The following is a 19,034-nucleotide window of genomic DNA, read 5'->3' as shown; positions in this document are numbered from 1 at the left end:
TTTTCATTAAAATTAATTTCTTCAAAAGGTTTTTTACAAAGGCCTTAAATTAAAACCTGAAGAAACCCTGTAGTGAATTTATGAAGACAAAAACACTTTCTTAATGAGGATTTTGTCTTGTTCTCCAATAAAAATAAATAAATTTACTTAAAATGCAAAATTACACAAGAAATTATCTTCAGAGAATGTCTTCTCTCATTGGCAAAATGTTTTTCTTGTTTTCATCATAAATCTTTTATAGTTTTGCTTGAGAAATTAATTTTTTAAAGATGTTTAGATATTTTTCTGAACAGAGAGACAAAAATACTTCTGCTGCGCCAATATAAAAAAAACCTTAAATTAAGATATTTTAATGAAATATGAGAGCTTTCTTTTCCTCCATTGACAGTCCACACAACTACTACTTTGATTCTTCAAAAAGTTCATAAAGAGATCGTAAAACTAATCCATATGAATCGAGAGGTTTAGTCCAAATTTTATGAAGACACTCAATCTCTTTTTATGATGAACGGATTGAATTTAAGCTTTTATTCACATATTTTTGACAATTTTGTAAAAAAAATTTGGTGAACTTTAACTAATTTTAACATATAACTTTTGATCTTAAAAATGTATTAGTAAACGTTAACATTAAGATTAATAAATGCTGTTTAAGGCTTGTTCATTGTTAGTTCATGTTAACTAATGTAGTTAAAGGTGGGGTAAGCAATATTTGAAAAACACTGTTTGAAAGTTGGTCCACCGACACAACAACAAACGTAGCCAATCAGCATTAGGGGGCGTATGACGGTGGAGGAGAGAGAACGAGTAGGGAGATTTGAAGAAAGACTGTAGAAAGAGAGATGGCTGAGAGACATTAAAATAGAGAAAAGCTCATTAGAATATCACTGTAAAATGGAGGGTTATGATCAGGAAAGAGCTTTAGGACACGCATTAATATTTGAAAAGCTTTCCAGCGCTGGAGAGAGCTAAGCGGGAAGGCCTGAAAACAGACAAGGAGGTTGCTTTGATTCCGCTCCATACGTGACTAACTGGTTTTGAGTGTCATTGTTTGTCTGGAGCTGCTGTGCTGTTGGCAACTAACAACAAACTCTTGTTTGTATTTACTCTTGTGTATGTTTGTTTATTTTTGTGCATCCTTGTCGTTCACTCATCATCTTCGCTTTATTTTTCATGAAGCATTATTTTTTTTGCGCTTTTGCTACGATTAATAGACATTCACTCTTGCATTGTGTGTATAACGGAGGCCAGCTAGATGACTGAGAGAGTGCAGTGTTTACTGTTTAGCGTCCTTGTTAGTGCACTCGCCTCGCATGCCAGTACGGGAGTATGGGGTCTCTGCGTTACAAAAGTGGGCATTTCTAAATTTGGCCTCGACCACTGATCTGGTAACTCCTATTACTATCCTGCAGAGACCTATCCCAGACAGCAACATAGTGTCGGCCCAGATCCGGCCCACATCTGGGCCGACTCTATGTTGCTGTCTGGGATACTTTGCGATTGGGGTTCGAGACCGACTCAGATCAGGGTGGTTAGGATTGGAGGGTGAGCTTTGGAGGCGGAGCAATGAAGAGAGGGGTGAGTTTGTTTGGGTTGATTTCAAATATCAACAATGTTCAGCAACGAATCTGAGAAATAACATACTACAACTCTAACAAAGCTTACCAAATGAAACCTCACTGTAAGTCATACCTGATTTTTTGCATTGTGGAGGTCAGTCATACATGATGCATCAAATCACATGATATAAATAATTTATTTACATTACAGCGAATAAAAACGAAGAAAAATAACATCACAAGTATGTTAACCTATTGTAAATATATAATACATAACCAAGGAGAGCCTTGGAGAGCTCATTTTTTTTCTATGGTGTCATAGACAACAAATACAAGGCAACATGTGGCACACCGCTCCAGTCATCCATCCGTCATCCATTCATCCATCCGTCCACACTCCTCTTTTCCAGACTGTTGCAACCCCAGGGAAGAGGTGTTTTTGGCTGTACGCTCTGACGATTTGACGAAGCTGACTGCCTTTTCTCTTTCTCACTGAGCTTTACTCAAGCCTGCAGGCCAGGTGGAAAAACCACTGCAGGCCCGTCCCATGAGGCCCATCCTCTGTGTGCATCCTATGGGAATCAAGAGACGAGAAGGTTTGCACACTGCCATGAGTCCCGCCTCAGGTCTTACACACCTGTCTGGATAGGGGTGTGTGTTCCCACAATTCCCTGGGGCCTTTCTTTGCTGTCTTTAGCACATGTCACTCTTTTTTACTAGCACAGTTTAAGGGTTCATCAGATGAGTCTGGTGGAGGCCCGCAGGGTGTTTTCGGAGTTGAAGTGTGGAACGGTTTGTTTCTGCCGTGCTATCCGATTCCCACGTGGACATCTTCTGTAAACACACAAAAAAAGTTTTATATTCCCAAACTTGTAATGAGTAGCGTTTCTGTGGTTTTCTGTCAAAATTAAAGATTGATGGTTTAACGACAGCCATAAATATTAGTGACCAGTCACTGTAATTGCCACAAGGACCCGCCGTTAATGATCTGTCCCTCACGGACTGCGTGATTTCGCCACTTCCTGTGGATTTTTTTTTTTTTTTGCGACTAACTAACTTAATACAATTTTGGTCGACTAAAGGCTGATTTATACTTCTGCGTCTGACCTACGCCGGAGCCTCTACGCTATAGACTACGCATTGGTTTTCATTTATACTTCTGCGTCGTTGTCCGCGTTGACGCGCAATTACACATGCAGAGTGTAGAATTACACATGTGAAACCCGAGAGAGGGGTTCTAGCAGGCTTATCACAGCACTTGCATCCGCGTAGAACTGACGCGGTTACATTTTTGCAGAGGTGCACATCAGGGTACGCCGAAGGGTACGTGTGCTACAAACAGCCTACGACGTAGCTATGGCGTGAGTTCGACGCAGAAGTATAAATTGGGCTTAAGCCTCTTCTCATCGACTAACATTTAGTCGACTAATAGGAGGCAGCCCTATTATTATTGAATGAATGTATACAAAATAAGAAATATTAATATTGTATTATTATTATTATTATTATAGCTGTATTGATATACTGTAATCACAAATGTTTTGAACAATTTGTGCAGCCTACAAATAAGCACAGCAAACTTGGGCTTTTAAAAAACAACTGCAATTTTTCCTAACAGAAAAATCACATTTAGATTTTAGATTATGGCTGTCAAAAAAAAAAAAAAAAAAATTATATATATATATATATATATATATATATATATATATATATATATATATATATATATATATATATATATATATAATCAAATTAAATAAAAATAATCACATATCAATACTTGCTAATAAAGCCCCTAAAAATTATAAAGTTTTCAAAGTCTAAGACAGTGGGCCTCCCTTTTGACATAACTGACCCAATGGTTATCATGATTAACTTCATGATTACTTGTCAGATCAATCAAAGACTCTTTGTCTTGTATAGACAGTGCGTCACTTTCTGCTGGCTTGAACTTGAATGGATTGCGAATCCACTCATCCTGGATTGTCTCTTGTCAGAAAAATAGTGTGTGAATTGCTGACACAAACCCTTCAAGTGTTCAGTGACCAAAGGCTGAATAGTAACCACTGACAGCCCTGTCTCTTTCATGAAATCAGCCAGCGTGAGAAACATGTCCAAGCATCCTTTCTCCACACGAGTGGCCCATAGATCCAGCTTTCTCCTGAACGAGGACTCTTGCTCATATGCCAAGAACACATTGCCGTCTCTGCCCTGAAATGATGTATTAAGCGTGTTGAGGCGTTCTATTATGCCAACCTTGCAATCCAATTGAAATTGCTCATGTGCTGCGCCAGTGGGGATTTGAACATTTGACAGAAAAAGTAGTACTTCCTCACGCAAATCAAAAAGTCGTGATAGAACTCTGCCCCGTGACAACCAGCGGACTTCGGTGGGCAGAAGCAGCTGTTTGTAATGCGCTCCCAATTCATCTAATAAAATGTGGAAAAGACAAGCATTTAGAGGTCGTGCTTTAATCAGGTTGACAATTTTCACAGCTTCATCGAGGACACTCCGAAGATCATTTGGCATCTTCTTGGCAGCTAAGGCTTGTCTATGGATTGTGCAGTGGGTCCACACGGCTCTCGGGGCTACCTCTTAAACCTTCGAGATGAGACCACTGTGGCGGTCCGTCATTGATTTTGCCCCATCACTGCATATGCCACAGCAGCGTTCCCAGTCTATATCGTTCTTTCTCACAAATTTGTTCAATTTTTTGCAAATCTGTTCACCTGTTGTGTGGGTGGGCAAAGGACTACTAAATAGAAACTCTTCTTGAATGTCCATGTTTTAACAGATGAGTGCAGCTGGCCACATCGGTGGATTCGTCAATCTGGAGTGCAAAAAATTGGCTGTGTCTGAAGCTGTCTAACACTTGCTCCTTCACATCCTGTGCCATGTCTGAGATGCGCCGACTTATTGTGTTGTCAGATAGTGGAACAGAATCGATCTTAGAAGCCGCTGCCTCTCCTACCACCAGAGAACACGTCTTCCGCTGCCGGCAGAATTAACGTCTCTCCAATGGTATGTGCTTTGCCTGCCTTGGCTATACGCAATGCAACGCGATATGAAGCTTCAGTGGCCTTTCCATTTAATTTGACAAAATCTCCCACAATTATTTTTTGACATTGAAAGCTTTGAAGTTTTCTGTGGAAAAATTCTGGAGGTTTTCCTGTTACCTCGACATGCTTGGTTTCAAGGTGTCGCCGAAGTTTTGCGGGTCTCATGCTGTCATTAGCCAAAATCTCCTAACAAACCACACATAAAGGTTGTGGTTCATCAACTTGTCCTGTCCACGTAAATGCTAACCTCAAATACTGATCATCATTTCGTCGTCTTTTGGGTTTAAGCCCTGAATTTGAAGGCTTTGAATCGGGGGGGTCTCAGAAATCGCTCCATTGTATTAATAGGCATATCTGTATTGGCGGGCTTGCCAAACAGCAGCGAACTCACAGCTACGGCATTCTGGGTGAAAAATGTTTATCTTATTTTTGTCTTATTATTTTTAGTATCGTTTAAATAAAAACATTTAAATACATAAAAAAAATTACATATAATAATTAAACTCAATAATTATATTTTAAACTAATTATTAGGCTATAATTTTTACCACTCTTCGGGCCTCCCCTGGCATGCTCTGGCACCCCCTGGGGAGGCGCGCCCCACACTTTGAAAACCCCTGGTCTATAGTAATCCAATTTTGTCCGAGGTAGACATTCACACAGGGCTTTTTAAGTTGATCTATGTTCTTATGAGCAAGCCTGCATCACTTTTTTTCTGAAAAAAGTTACTTTTTATCATTGTTGGAGAAAGTAATGCATTACAATATTGCATTGCTCACTTAAAAAGGTAACTGATTGTGTTACTAGTTACTTTTTTATGGAAAGTAATGTTACCTTTCTTTTTCATTACTTTTTCTCACCTGGACTAGGCTTGCTTGTTTTGTTTTTTATAATAATAAAAAAGTTATATTTTTGGCAACTGTAAAGGCCCTTTCACGCCAAAAGTGAATTGTATAAGCCTCAGGCTGAAGGAAATACCTCTGCACTTACTCCCAATTTCAATCAACATGGGGACAGGAGAGGTGTCAGTGAATAAATGTTAAAAGTGTTAACTCTTTCCCCGCCATTTGTCAGAAAATACTTCCCCGCCATTGACGGAATTTTCCGGCTTTGCGTGTTTTCACTGTTATACAGTAGGGGGCTCTATAACGCATCTTCTGAAAGATTACTGAATCTCCTGATCAAAACACGTGTGAGGAAGATGCAGAAAAAAGCGATATCATATGTAACTATATGCATATGTAAAATAACGCGATCATCAACATTAAACAGCATATAACTCAAAACTGCCTAATGTTACTGAACGAAATGTTGATACAGGATGAGCATAGGACTGTGAAGCTTTAGGGGTGTTGATGGACTTGATCTACTTCATCTGTGTTTTGTTCATCGTTCTGAATCCGATCTGGATGTAGTCTTTGACAAAAACACAATTTTCTCAGCTTTTTCCTCAAAATGTTGCTTTTTTAATGAAACTTGCCTGCGTTCAAGTGTTGATAAAGCTAGAATAAAACTTTTTTTATTTTTATTTTTTTAATAAGAGAGGCTCTGTTCTTAAGTTCATATATTCAAACAAAATATTCTGGGGGCCATGAAACTTTTGTGAAAATGATCAAAAACACTGGCGGGGAAAGAAGTAAGTAACTCATTACTTGAAAAAAGTAATCTGACAACAGGTTCTTTTGCATAATTAATTGTACTACATTTATGCGTTAAGTTCAGCTCTAAACATATAAAGTATAAAATGCACAGAAAAAGGCAGACGGAAAGACAGACGAATGGAAATCAGATACTGGCAGACAGGCACTTGCTGTGGTTTAAATTGTCTCATTAACAGCTTCTCTCGCTTCCCTAGCAGCTCGGCAGGGGAAACCTTCCACCACAAGGAATTTTTATTATATTTTCCTCTTCGCTTTATTAAATGTCATGTTTTGCATAGGGCAGAGTGCGCCCCTGGCTCTTAAATTGGCTCGGAGGCAGCAGGGTACGCGGGGGACACTGATTCTTGACCAGACCAAAGCTGTTCCTGTTTTAATTAGTTCCATCCTCTTGCTCGCAAACATTTAGTTTTACACAGTGAAGAGAACCTTTAACTCACTGGCTGTATGGGTTTAGAAAACTAATCACCTACCAAGTCTTAAAGCATTATATTCACAGCCAAAAAATAAAATGTTTGCCACACCAGCAAATGACGGCTGAATTGAGAAAATTAATGGCCATACATATTTCTTAGCAGCCATGAAACTGTTTTGCGCATAATTTGAATTAAATACTTTTTTTTTTATAGCAGTGACAGTCTAAACCATTTTCTGTTGCTGAAACTGCACAGTGAAGACAAAATATTGATTTTATTTCTCATAATTTTGTTTATGTGAGAAGTATCCCACACATACTGTACTGTTCAAACCCATCCATAAACCAATTAAAGCTAAATCAAAATATTTTTAAATAACAAAAGAACAAAATTACTTAAACTTAAATAAAATGATCAAAATATAAAATATAAAAAAGCTAATTCAAAATATGAATACATACTTTAAGTAGTATATAAATAATACAAAAATATTGCAGATTTTCCCCCATTTTTGATTTAAATATTCATGCATCACAGAGTTAAAGTGTCACAACCCTCCTGTTTTAGCACTGAGTATTTGCTCTTCATTATGATATTAGGACCATTATATCACCTTCCCATTGTTGATGGTCATTCAGCCCAACTGTACGCCCTCTGAAACTGTAATGGCAAAAGAGCCGGAAAATTCCGTCAATGGTGGGGAAAGAGTTCATTTCTCATTTGAAATCATTTCAACCCCAGCAAGCTACTGCTGGATGACAGCATCAAACAAGATTGTTTGGGTAAGTTATTTAAAGTTATTTATTATTTAAAAATGATTTAATCATTTAAAATAGGTCACGTGCCAAATTATTTTATTCTGGCTGTTGCTGCCACTCTTTTATATATTTTCAGTTTTATTTGAGAAAACAGTAATTTTGCTAAATTTTGCATTCTGTAAATTTACCAACTCAGCAACCATTATGCATATTTGCTGTAATTCTGCATGTGCATAAGTAAAATTAAATAAATAGATAAAAAGTTTATCACGGTCTGTTTCATACATTTAATCGTCTGCTGTAATCCAGTCTAATGATATTGTTTATTATCAACATGTTCCAAAATGTCACGATTGATGTTCACTGTCATGATGCATCGGCTTACATAAACTTTTGTTGGTTTTGTGTGCCATTAATTTAACAACCCGCCAGTTGTCACCATAGGTGAAATGCTAATCATTGTAACAAGGATGTGTATTTTTTTTACATTTTGCATTATTTTTTTATCTCATTGTGCTGTTTGCTTGTTGCATTTCTTGTCAAAGGTATGGCGTACTATAGAAGAGGACACAATAAGCTAGGCTGATTTAAGGCTGAGTTAACGTATTTCAGACGAGGGTAGGGGGTAAGAGGGCCAAGGTTCAAGAGTCACGGTTCACTACTGGGTATATGTTGTCCTGAAAAAAAAAAAAAAAAAAAAACTAGACATTAAATCCTTGCAAAACACTTTTGCTGCATTGTTGTGTCTGTTTGGCACTTTCACTTCAATCAATAAACTCTCTGCTTTAGGATCCTACAGGGCTACTTTTGGAGAGTTATATTAAATGGATTGTAGTCGAAGACCATTTGTGCTGATTATACAAAAACGAGGTGGCAATTTCTCCCTGGGGAGGAAACACAGGGCAACAGAGCCATTATGGCATCACGGTCCATTCCACTGCCCCGCTCGTCCCTGGGAGCCAAAGCAACAATCACAACACAACCATAACACATTACAGGCCTCAGAAAGCCTGCTTACAGGTGGAGGTACAGCGGAGGGTAAAAACAGCAGTACTGTGGGTTGTAAACTTTCAAAAGGTCAAAGAGTCTGAATGATGGCTCATCAGAGAGTGCTTGATTTTCTTCCTCGCTCTTCGTATTTTCTCTCTATTACAATCTCTCCGGACCACTACTTTTGTTACCTCCCAGACGAGCTCTCACACTCTGCATGCAACGCGGCGTCAGAGAATCATTACAATCACCTAATCGCTACGTCCTTGCAGGAGTGTTTGATTAAACATGCTTCAGTCTGAGCATCTTTGATTAGCTAGAAGGAAAGACATGAAGAGAGAGAGACGGTGAGAGACAGGACTTGAGAAAATTAGAGAGAGAAAGCAAGAGGAGACAGATAAGAGAAAGTCGTCCTAAGTCACTGCTGCAGTTAGAAAGTGTGTTGCTATAGAAACGGTTTGCGGGCTGTAAGGTGAAGGAGGGCACTGCGTAGTACAGTGTGCCTTTCACTTCATGTTTGTTCATGACTGCACGTGTGTGTGTATCAGGTTTTAATAATTGTAAATCACAATTGTTGATAATTTCTCTGGAAATTGCAATCACAGTTATTCTGATTTACATGGTTTACAATTATAAACTTATTTTGTCTGAGGCAACTGCATGCCATATTTATTTATTGTAGGCTTCACATCTAGACCAAGCTGAGAAATGTTAACGAATCAATCAGACAATCAAGAAAATCACACTGTCCTTCTCAGCAGCAGGGAAAACAAAGCTGTTGAATTTTGAATAAATTATATACAGGCAGTGTGCAATGCGACAATACTAGAACACTCGAATCCCATTATAATCAGCAAAGCTGTCACCGCATTCATACAAGTGTGTGTATTTCTGTGTACATGCAGTTAATACATATTATTATACGGCTCAGTGGAATACTTGATTCTGATAGGTCAATCGTGGTATGTTATTCCCCGATAACAACCGTTAAAAACTGATAACGCAGGCTTGTCCGGGAAAATGAAGTCAGCCCTTGCTAGGAACAGTTTTTCTTCATGGAAGTTTTGGTGAGCTAATTAAATAATTAGCTAATTAAATATTAAAACTCAAATCAATATTTTTGTGTACAATTATTTAATTGTCATCAGGGCATCGCAGACTCGCTCTCTTGTTTCACTGCGTCCATTTTGCAGCAATCAATATCTTTTATCCCCATAATTAACTGTGTGGTAAAATGCAGTGTAATAAATGGTATTACTGTATCATATTCCTTAAATGTCCGTCTAGTCTGAACTTGCCGCTTGCTAGCAACTGCTTTCTTCGCTGAAAATACCTAATAAATATTTAACGTCTAATTGTTTACTTATGTGGCAAGTAGCCGTGTAATAAGCGAGATAATGTACATCCAGCCGGTAGTTATTTCAGAATAAACCCCGAAAGGTTGATCAGCGATATTCCGCAATAACAACCGGCTGGATGTACATTATCCCTAACATATACATGTATTGTATATTATATTAAAAGGATAGTTTGCCAAAAATCAGTATGAACACTACCATTCAAAACATTGGGGTTGGTAAACTATTTGTATTGTTTTTGAAAGTCTCTTTATGCTCATCAAGTAATATGTTATAAAATGTAATTTATTCCTGTCATGGCAAAGCTTCATTTTCAGCATCATTACTCGATTTGAGTGTCACACGTCAGTGTCACATGATTCTTCAGAAATTATTCTAATATGCTGATTCACTGCTCAGAAAAAAATTATTATCAATGTTGGAAACAGCTGTTTAATATTTTTGCGGAAACCATGATATGAATAGAGAATAAATATGTACATAGTAACATTATTTATAATTATCCAATAGATAATGTTTAGATAGGATTTATACATAATGACAGATGTGACCCTGGACCACAAAACCAGTCACATGGGTCAATTTTTTAAAATAAATAAATGAGCTTTCCATTGATGTAAGGTTTGTTAGGATAGGACAATATTTGGCCGAGATACAACTATTTGAAAATCTGGAATCTGAGGGTGCAAAAAAATCCAAACATTGAGAAAATCGCCTTTAAAGTTGTCCATTTATGATTTTTTTCCAGCTACATGGGACCAACATCAGAAAACCATGACCGTGCATTTGTGAAGTTTGAGTGTTTAGAGAAAAATCTGTGTATTTAAGCTCACCGTGTGATGCAAAGCACTACAAGGCAGATAATGGCCACTTGCAGAGCCCCAATGATGGATGCGATCAGAACGTAACGCAGTTTTCCAGAACCAGGTACCACGTACATCACATTATAGTCCTTCCTATCACACTGCGGCCCAATGAAGCCCGAATGACAACTGGAAAACACACACAAACAAGATAAACTGATGTTAAAGTTTAAAGCAAAGAGAAGATGGGCATAATCAATAGACTATTTCAGCAGACCCCAAGACATCAAGTAGTGTGTGTGTTGATGTGATGATAGAGGACAGTGAAAGAGCGCGAGTATAATCACATGGCAGTAGGATGTTGATGCCACTTTTTGTGGATAATTACTAGGCATTCAGTGTTTATAGGTGCAAAAAAGCAATGAAAGTGTGTGTGTGTGGGAGTGAGTGTGCAGCAGGGAGCTGGTGCACACTGGGAAAAACATAGTCTTGTTTAATTAGAACCTCGACCTCTCAGAGGAGGCGGTTAAAGGGACACCTGCCAGCCAGCGCACACTCTCTCTCTCTCACACACACACACACACACACACACACACACACACACACACACACACACACACACACACACACACACACATACACACACTCTCTCACACACACACACACACACACACTCTCTCTCACACACACAGCTGGTAGGAATGAGTCATCTTTTAGGCAGAGGCACATACACAATATCTGTTCTCTTTTTCTCCTTCCTTCACATCTTTCATCTCATTCTCATCTCATCTCTCATTTCTCTCCCCTGCTTTTGTCTTCTCACCGCTTCTCCAAAATCAATCTCACACTGTCCTTTAAAGAGTGGGTGTGTAGGTGAGGGAGAAGGAAGAGTTTGCTTCGTTGTATGTGTGGTGCCGTTACCTGCAGGTGGGGGGCGAGAGGTTGCTAGGATACTCGCACTCTCCATGGACACAGTAGTTCTTGTAACGCTCCGGACACGGGATGTAAAGACCCCACGGTACCTCACTCACCTGGTCTCTCTCCTCTAAACACAGCCAGAAAAAGAGAGAGAGAGGAAGACTGTTGTAATTCTGCAACCATGTTTATGTTGTCAGGTTGTTATGTGAGCACTATGCTGCGGAGATGACGAGTCAGCAAATGTTATGCAGCCAACACTGACTCAGAAAACACTAATTTATGAATAAAAAATTAAAATGTCTCCTTGCTATTTTTCCCGACACATTCATAATCATTAGGCAAGCTTTTTGCGTGCGCTTGAGCGTGAGGCATATTCTGCCCCCAGGTGGCCTAAATGAGTCAACAAACTGAAAAAAAGGTAATTTTTAGGTATTATATAATGTAATCTTGACAAAAACGGGTTTCATAAAATTGGTATCGAAAAAAGTATAATTCAGGAACTGGTCTCGAAGTCAAGGTATCGGTATCGATATCGAACATTTTTGAACGATACCCATCCCTAATTATGCCCCTTTTTACAAGATGTAATATAAGCCTCAGGTGTCTCACATACTATTTAGGATGGATAGTATGGACATTGAGACGCAGGGTGAGTTTGAGATCGTTGTGCTAACTCGTTTCCTGCAGCACTCATGTGAATGTGAATAAATAATTTGCTGAAACCTTCCCTTTCCCCACAGCTCTCAAATTTCAGTCTTCAATTTCTATCGGTTGCTCACAGACTTCTCTAAAATAATTAGACTGAGCACAAAGAGGGTGAGTAAATGATGACAGAATCTTAATTTTTAGATGAACTAGCCTTTTAAAGGAGTTTTAGACTATTTAGCAGAGACTACGTTTGGGCTCTAAACGGTGAGTAGAAAAGTGTGTGTACGTGCAAGAGAGCATTTGAAGGGTATCCGTGTAAGTCAATGGAGGGATCAATGCAACAGCAGTGACACCACACCCTCTGTTTACTCAATCACAATCTTTCTTCCTTTCTTTTCTTCTCTTCTCTCTTTCTCTCACTCTCAAACTCCCTCCTGACACTGTCTGTGAAGCAGGTCACACCACTCAGTCAAACTGTCACACACACTGGGAGGTATCAGGGTACGGTGGCCTGTTGAGGACACATAAAGCAGGCTAGTTCTCCAGAGACTCACTGTTTTCAATATGCTCCTTCACACCACTCTGTTTATCACAGGAGAGGAGCGACACTGTTTTTAGAGCTACTGACATTTATGTTTGGTGCCTTTGATTTATTAACACTTTTAGTGAATTTGAAATTAAAAGCAAACCAGACACTTATTTACTAGTAAATGAAGGAGAAAATTTATTTAAGAAAAAATTAATGTAAAATGTAATGTTTTTAATCAGAGTAGGTCAGCATTTAATTAAAATGTTTGACATCTATGAGTGGGAAACATTGTTAATTTGAATGACTGCTGTAGCAAAAATCTTTTGTATGCATTATTTTGATTTCTTTCCCTAAATGGGAAACTTAATGTACAAAAATGTAATGTGTTTTAAAAAGACAAAAATACATTAACCTACACTACCTTTCAAAAGTTTGGTTTTGGTAAGATTTTTTCTTTTTTCTCCAATGCTCAAGAAAGCTGTATTTAATTTGATCAACATATAGTGAATATTATTACAAATTAAAATCATATTTGTTTAATATATTTAAAATTTGATTTATTCCTGTGATCAAAGCTATATTTTCAGCATCATTACTCCAGTCTTCAGTGTCACATGATCCTTCAGAAATCATTCTAATATGCTGATTTGCTGCTCAACATTTCTTCTTATTTTCAATGTTGTGCTGCTAAATATTTTTATGAAAACCACAATGCAATTTTCAGGGTTGTTTGATGAATATAAAGTAAAAAAAAAAAAGTATTTGTTTGAAATATAATTTTTGTAACAATGTAAAAGTCTACTGTCACTTTTTAATGTGTCCTTGCTAAATACAAATATAATTTAGTATGCTTTTTTTTTTTTGCGCAGTAACAACACTTACATGTTGTTCAGGAACCTTCAGAAAAAAATCAGTTTTAGATTTCTTCATTTAAATTGGGCCAATAATGCATCAAAATGCTGTGAGGAATTTTATACAAATGATCATGGGTTTCTAATTTTTTATTATGACTGGGGCTGGGTCAAAAAATCTAAAAATTGCATTTCATGTGATTATTTTAATCTACTAAGCTCTACTAAATATACATTGGCTACAGAATATAGTTATGCTTATTAAAAAATCATAAAAGAAATCACAAAGCATTGTAAGAGAAATGGTGTGTGAGGGGTAACTTTTCTCATAACCTCATCAGATCGGGAGTAGAATGAAAGTCATTAGACTGTCAGGCTGGAGCAGAGGTGAACACATTTGTTTTGAAAAAATTGAGAGTTGCGACTGACCCTTACAATGTCCGAGGTATTTGACCTCAATCCTCTCCTGCTTCTGACACGACACCTCTTTCACCTGGCAGGGGTTGTCATAGGAACGGCCGTCTGATGCACAAACTGGATTAAAACTGATGTGGGAGCAATCGATGTTACACACACACCTACAGAGAGAGAGAGAGAGAGAGAGAGAGAGAGAGAGAGAGAGAGAGAGAGAGAGAGAGAGAGAGAGAGAGAGAGAGAGAGAGAGAGAGAGAGAGAGAGAGAGAGAGAGAGAGAGAGAGAGAGAGAGAGAGAGAGAGAGAGAGAGAGAGAGAGAGAGAGAGAGAGAGAGAGAGAGAGAGAGAGAGAGAGAGAGAGAGAGAGAGAGAGAGAGAGAGAGAGAGAGAGAGAGAGAGAGAGAGAGAGAGAGAGAGGGGGGGGGCAGAGTAAACATAGGGCAGAGTAAACTTTACTGTCCGCACTAGATGAAGATTCATGCCTGGGTTTTCTAGTAAGGGTGAGACAATAAATTCCCTATATAAGACTGTTTTGTTTATTCAACTATAGTTATGTCCCAGGGCTTATTTTTATTATTTTTCTTTATGTACTGAAACAGAATTTTTTTCTTGTGCATTTTTCATGTACAGAAGACAACTTTGTCAAAACTATCCGTTCACATGGATCTGCAATACGATTAAAAACGCTGTATTTCAGGCCAGTAGTCACTTTGTAAAGAAACATACGCGCCTATAGACTAAACATGTAATACGCATGCGCATGACATCACCATTTTCACAAATTCGCTTTTTTTGTCGTTTACACTAATACAATAATGGTACGGTATCATTTTCAAAAACTTTGAAATCAGTTTTCAAAAATTCAAAACTGCGTCTCCGTTCCCTCCTTCAGGGAATGAGGGTTACCCAATGTAACCGAGATGTTCCTCTTCAGTCTGTCTCTCGACACCACGAATAGGAATCCCTAACAAAGGGCCACAACTGCTGAGCCCCTCTTGCCTGGAAGGACGATAGGAGAGGGCTTACACAGAGTTTATCTGTCACTGTTGTTCTGTGATAACCAATACAGTGAGATTTTTAGATAACACTGGGAAAGCATGCCCTTTCTGTTAGGAAGGAGAACGCTGCGTTCTTCCCCGAAGGAGTTATGTGGAGATATACATATGGACTAACCCAAAGTTTGTACTGCAATATGAAATACTGGGTGACTTAGCCCAAGGGAAAGACACAGGCTTCGATTAGGAGCAGCCGTGGAAGGATACACATTTGGGATCCCCGCAGGGTCACATATTTGGAACCCAGCCTAGACCCGGTTCTCAATTATTCAACGGATAAAGCCTGGCACCGGATGCTCTGCCACATCCGGGCCGAGGGTGTTGGAGGACTCAACAGGTTTTTCACTCTGGAGCAATAAGGGACGCACTGTGGAAAATGCATATTTTCGAGGGCCCCGGGGCCAGCTGTTCCAGTGCGCCCGTGCCGAGTGTTCCCTCGGTCAGGGAGTAAAACAGTTGGCAGTGGGAGGTCTCTGAGGAGGCTAACAGGTCTATCTCGAACTCTGTCCAGATCAGCTGAACCGCCTGGGGGTGGAGTCGCCATTCTCCCGGGAGAACAGCTCGTGATAGCTCGTCTGCCACATGGCTGAGCACACCGGGGACATACATGGCCCGCAACGACCTCAGCGTAGACCACCTTGTCGGTTGATGTACGCAACGATCGCAGTGTTGTATGAACGGACCAGCACGTCCCTGCCCTATAGCGGCCTCTTTAAGCGGCTCAGAGCGAGACGTACTGCTAGCAAATAGAGGCAGTTGACAGTTGGGGGCCCATCCACACCCCTGACACTGCATGCCCTTTGTATGTGGCACCCCAGCCGGTGGCAGAGACATCTGTGAACACCTCAGCATGCCTGGACACCTGTTCCAAGGGCACCCATCTCGGGACTCGGCCATGCAGACAGTGCTGAAGCTGTCTCATATGGAGCAGCCCGAGCGGAGTTACCTCTGCTTCCGCTGCCATATGCCCCAGGAGCCTCTGAAAAAATTTCAGTGGTACCGCCGTCCTGCCTTTGAACGTGTTCAAGCAGTTCAGCACCGACTGAGCGTGTTCCTCTGTGAGGCACGCTGTCTGTGCAACCGAATCCAACTCCATACCGAGAAAAGAGATCCTCTGCACGGGGGAGAGTTTGCTCTTTTCCCAGTTGACCTGAAGACCCAACTGGCTGAGGTGCCTGAGCACAAGGTCCCTGTGTTCGCATAACTGATCTTGAGAGTGTGCTAGTATGAGCCAGTTTTCGAGATGGTTGAGGATACGAACGCCCTGTTCTCTCATGGGAACAAGGGCCCCCTCCGTGACTTTCATGAAGAACTTGGGGATCATGACCACCCTCATGCAGGTCCATCAGTGCCTTGACCTGATGGACCTGCAACAACGCCATAGCGTGTATGGCAGAGGCGACTTCCCCACAGGCCTTGTAAGCCTTGTCGGTTAAGTCCGACGAGTACTTACAGGCTCGGGAAGGGAGACACAGCACTCTGCGCCAAGTGGAGTTAGGACACAGCTGCATAGCAATGGCCCGCTCCACTGGAGGGGTGCGCGTGTAACCCTTAGCCGCCCCGCCATCAAGGGTGATGAGGGAGGAGGAGCCACCGGGACGGTTTCTGGCCGTTCATGACCCAGTGAACTCCTCATGCACCTCCGGGAAGAAAGGAACCGGGGTGGGTTGCTAAGAACCAGCGCGCGCCACCCTGAGAAACCAATCTTGAGGGCTCAGGCTCGAGGGCTCGGGACACAGTGGAGGGTTCTACACGAGGCTGATCCTGTTGGTGGCTTGGGAAAGCATGTCATGTCATCACCATCATCTCCGGGTCCAATTCGGGCACTGCTGTCACACCCGAAGGGGGCAGCGGCGCTGAATCATCATCCGCAGAGAAGCCTGACCCACTCTCCGAAGCAGCGATCGACATCTGGTCATCCTGGGGAGCGCTGAAGGACATGGCTGGTACACACCTCGTGGATGGTCCAGCGCGTTCTGTCGGCGTCTCTACTGGCTGCGGAGCGTGGGAGGGATGAGGGTTCCTAGGGGGTTGGTTCGCCGAAGGAAGCGTGCTCACCAAGATCCTCAGGTCACCCGTACTACTGCCTGAAGTAACCCTTAGAGGAGAGTTAGATTGAGGCAGAGGTGCAGGGACTGAGTCTCGACCGTAGCTCCGAGATGGTCATCCTCCCACAATGGGTACATGACTCATCCACGAACGCTGCCACAGTGTGTTCAATGCCCAGACACACGATGCAGCGCTTGTGACCATCCCGCGATCCCAGGTAACGACCGCATCCAGAAATACAAAGGTAGAGTGACATCTTTAAAAAGATGCGCTCCACCTGTGTAAGCTCTTTCAGGGGACTGCTCTCCTTGGTGCTCCGCAGGGGAACGGTTGCAGCAAACACAGACAGGAAATGCAGCTTGTCGTGCACTGTCTCTCTTCACGGCGGTCTTACCAGCCGTAATAACGGCTATTCAGCGCTCTTGGCGCACTGTTACCAGCTGTGAAAACAGCCTTTTTGTTTTGCTCATCAACACAAAAACAAACAAAAAAAGAGATAGAAGAGAAAGAGAAAGAAAGTCGACCCTGCTGCCGCGCTGTATCGCCCGCACCAGACACGAGAGATCCTCCTGAAGAGCTTGCTCGTTGTTTGATCACTCAATAGATTAAACAGCATCAAAACGCTCGGCTCCGAAGCAAAAAGTTGAAGTGCAATCGCACCTGCTGCTCATTGATTGCTGCAAATGATTGCACGCCAATGTGCATTGGCTCGTTTAGTTTCACTCGAATTCGTCGGTCCCCGGCATGGCATCGAGAGACCGTCTGAAGAGGAACAATTTTGTCCCTATAATAAGGTTTTACAAAAGTTACTGTACTTCATTACCAAAAAGACAACAATGTGCATACTTGATATGAAATCTGAGACATGTGATGTACAGTATGAAGAATACAAAGAAAATTCATAGTAAATATCACTTGTTAACATTTCCAATCAAGTTGTAATTATGTAAAATGTATGCATTATTATTTATGTGCATTTAGGTTACAAAAAATTTGCAATATAAAGTAGTTATCATTAGATTTCAAAATGTCATCTCCATTGCTGTCATTTCCACCACATAATCAATGGTGATTTGTACGGAGCCCCTAAAGGGACATGGTGATGAGAAAAAATATGAGATGGTAGGGAAAATGATTGGTCAATGCTTTTGCACTTTATCGCAAATGTTTTGCGTTCCCTCTGGAAACTTTGCAAATGCAAAGTTTTGCGAGGGAACGGAAAAGTCTAGTGAGTTAACACAAAAGCATTGAAATATATATTTTTCCTCCCATCTAATTTTTTTCCCATCACCATGTCCCTTTAGAGGCTCTGTAGATTTGAGATGGTGGAAATGACATTTATTCATGAGGGATCAGATGATGCATGTATATCCACTGTTGGACATTGTTAGTAGACAAATTTAATAAAGTAGTGAGCTTCTTTAAGTCCACATGGTCAAACATGTTCTCAGAGTCAGAAAAACACTGATTAATAAATCAGATTCAGAATACAATAATAAGAGAAAGCCATTTGCACAAACAAATCACAGCAAATCAAATACCAAGTAATTGTACCAAGTGATGTTCCTATTAGAGTACAGGCAAGCACTCACAAATAGATGCACACAGATTCTTAATTTATTCAAGCATTCTCAGAGTATCTTTCAATTTACTTTGCATTGCATTTGCAGTTTATCTGTTCATTTATTTATCTAAACACACAGTTCTGCCAGACACCCCATTAATGGAGACTTCTGCTATCCTGGCAGAATGAGCATCGTCTCTCCCTCTCCTACTTGCAGCCTGAGATATTTATCTATGTGGATGAATTACGATATTGCCATCTGTTTGCCTGTGTGGTCTCATATTAAATATATGATTGTTTTAGCAAAAGTTTATTATAAAGTTTATTAAAAATGTATTATTAGATAAGGAATCATTCTGTTCTTGCTTTAAAGATTTTAAAAAATATATTAAGATCAATGTTGTTA

At 40.3% G+C, this 19,034-nt stretch overlaps 1 protein-coding gene across 1 annotated transcript in view; it reads right to left on the bottom strand.

Annotated features, from left to right (window-relative positions):
- Positions 1–1,738: 1,738 nt before the first annotated feature.
- Positions 1,739–19,034, bottom strand: part of tmeff2b (transmembrane protein with EGF-like and two follistatin-like domains 2b) — a 68,869-nt gene continuing 51,573 nt past the window's right edge. Inside the window, exons 6-9 of the mRNA XM_081380678.1 lie at positions 13,977–14,125; positions 11,523–11,646; positions 10,632–10,790; positions 1,739–2,393 (exon numbers count right to left, since the gene is read on the bottom strand). Of these exons, the coding sequence (XP_081236804.1) occupies positions 2,297–2,393; positions 10,632–10,790; positions 11,523–11,646; positions 13,977–14,125 (529 nt within the window). The 3' untranslated portion in view covers positions 1,739–2,296. The remainder of the gene's footprint in view (positions 2,394–10,631; positions 10,791–11,522; positions 11,647–13,976; positions 14,126–19,034) is intronic.

Source organism: Scardinius erythrophthalmus (genome assembly GCF_964197995.2).
Source record: "Scardinius erythrophthalmus genome assembly, chromosome: 12".
NCBI classification, from domain to species: Eukaryota; Metazoa; Chordata; class Actinopteri; order Cypriniformes; family Leuciscidae; genus Scardinius; species Scardinius erythrophthalmus.
The sequence above is the reverse complement of the archived record's forward strand: the minus strand, read 5'-3'. Positions and strand labels throughout refer to the sequence as shown.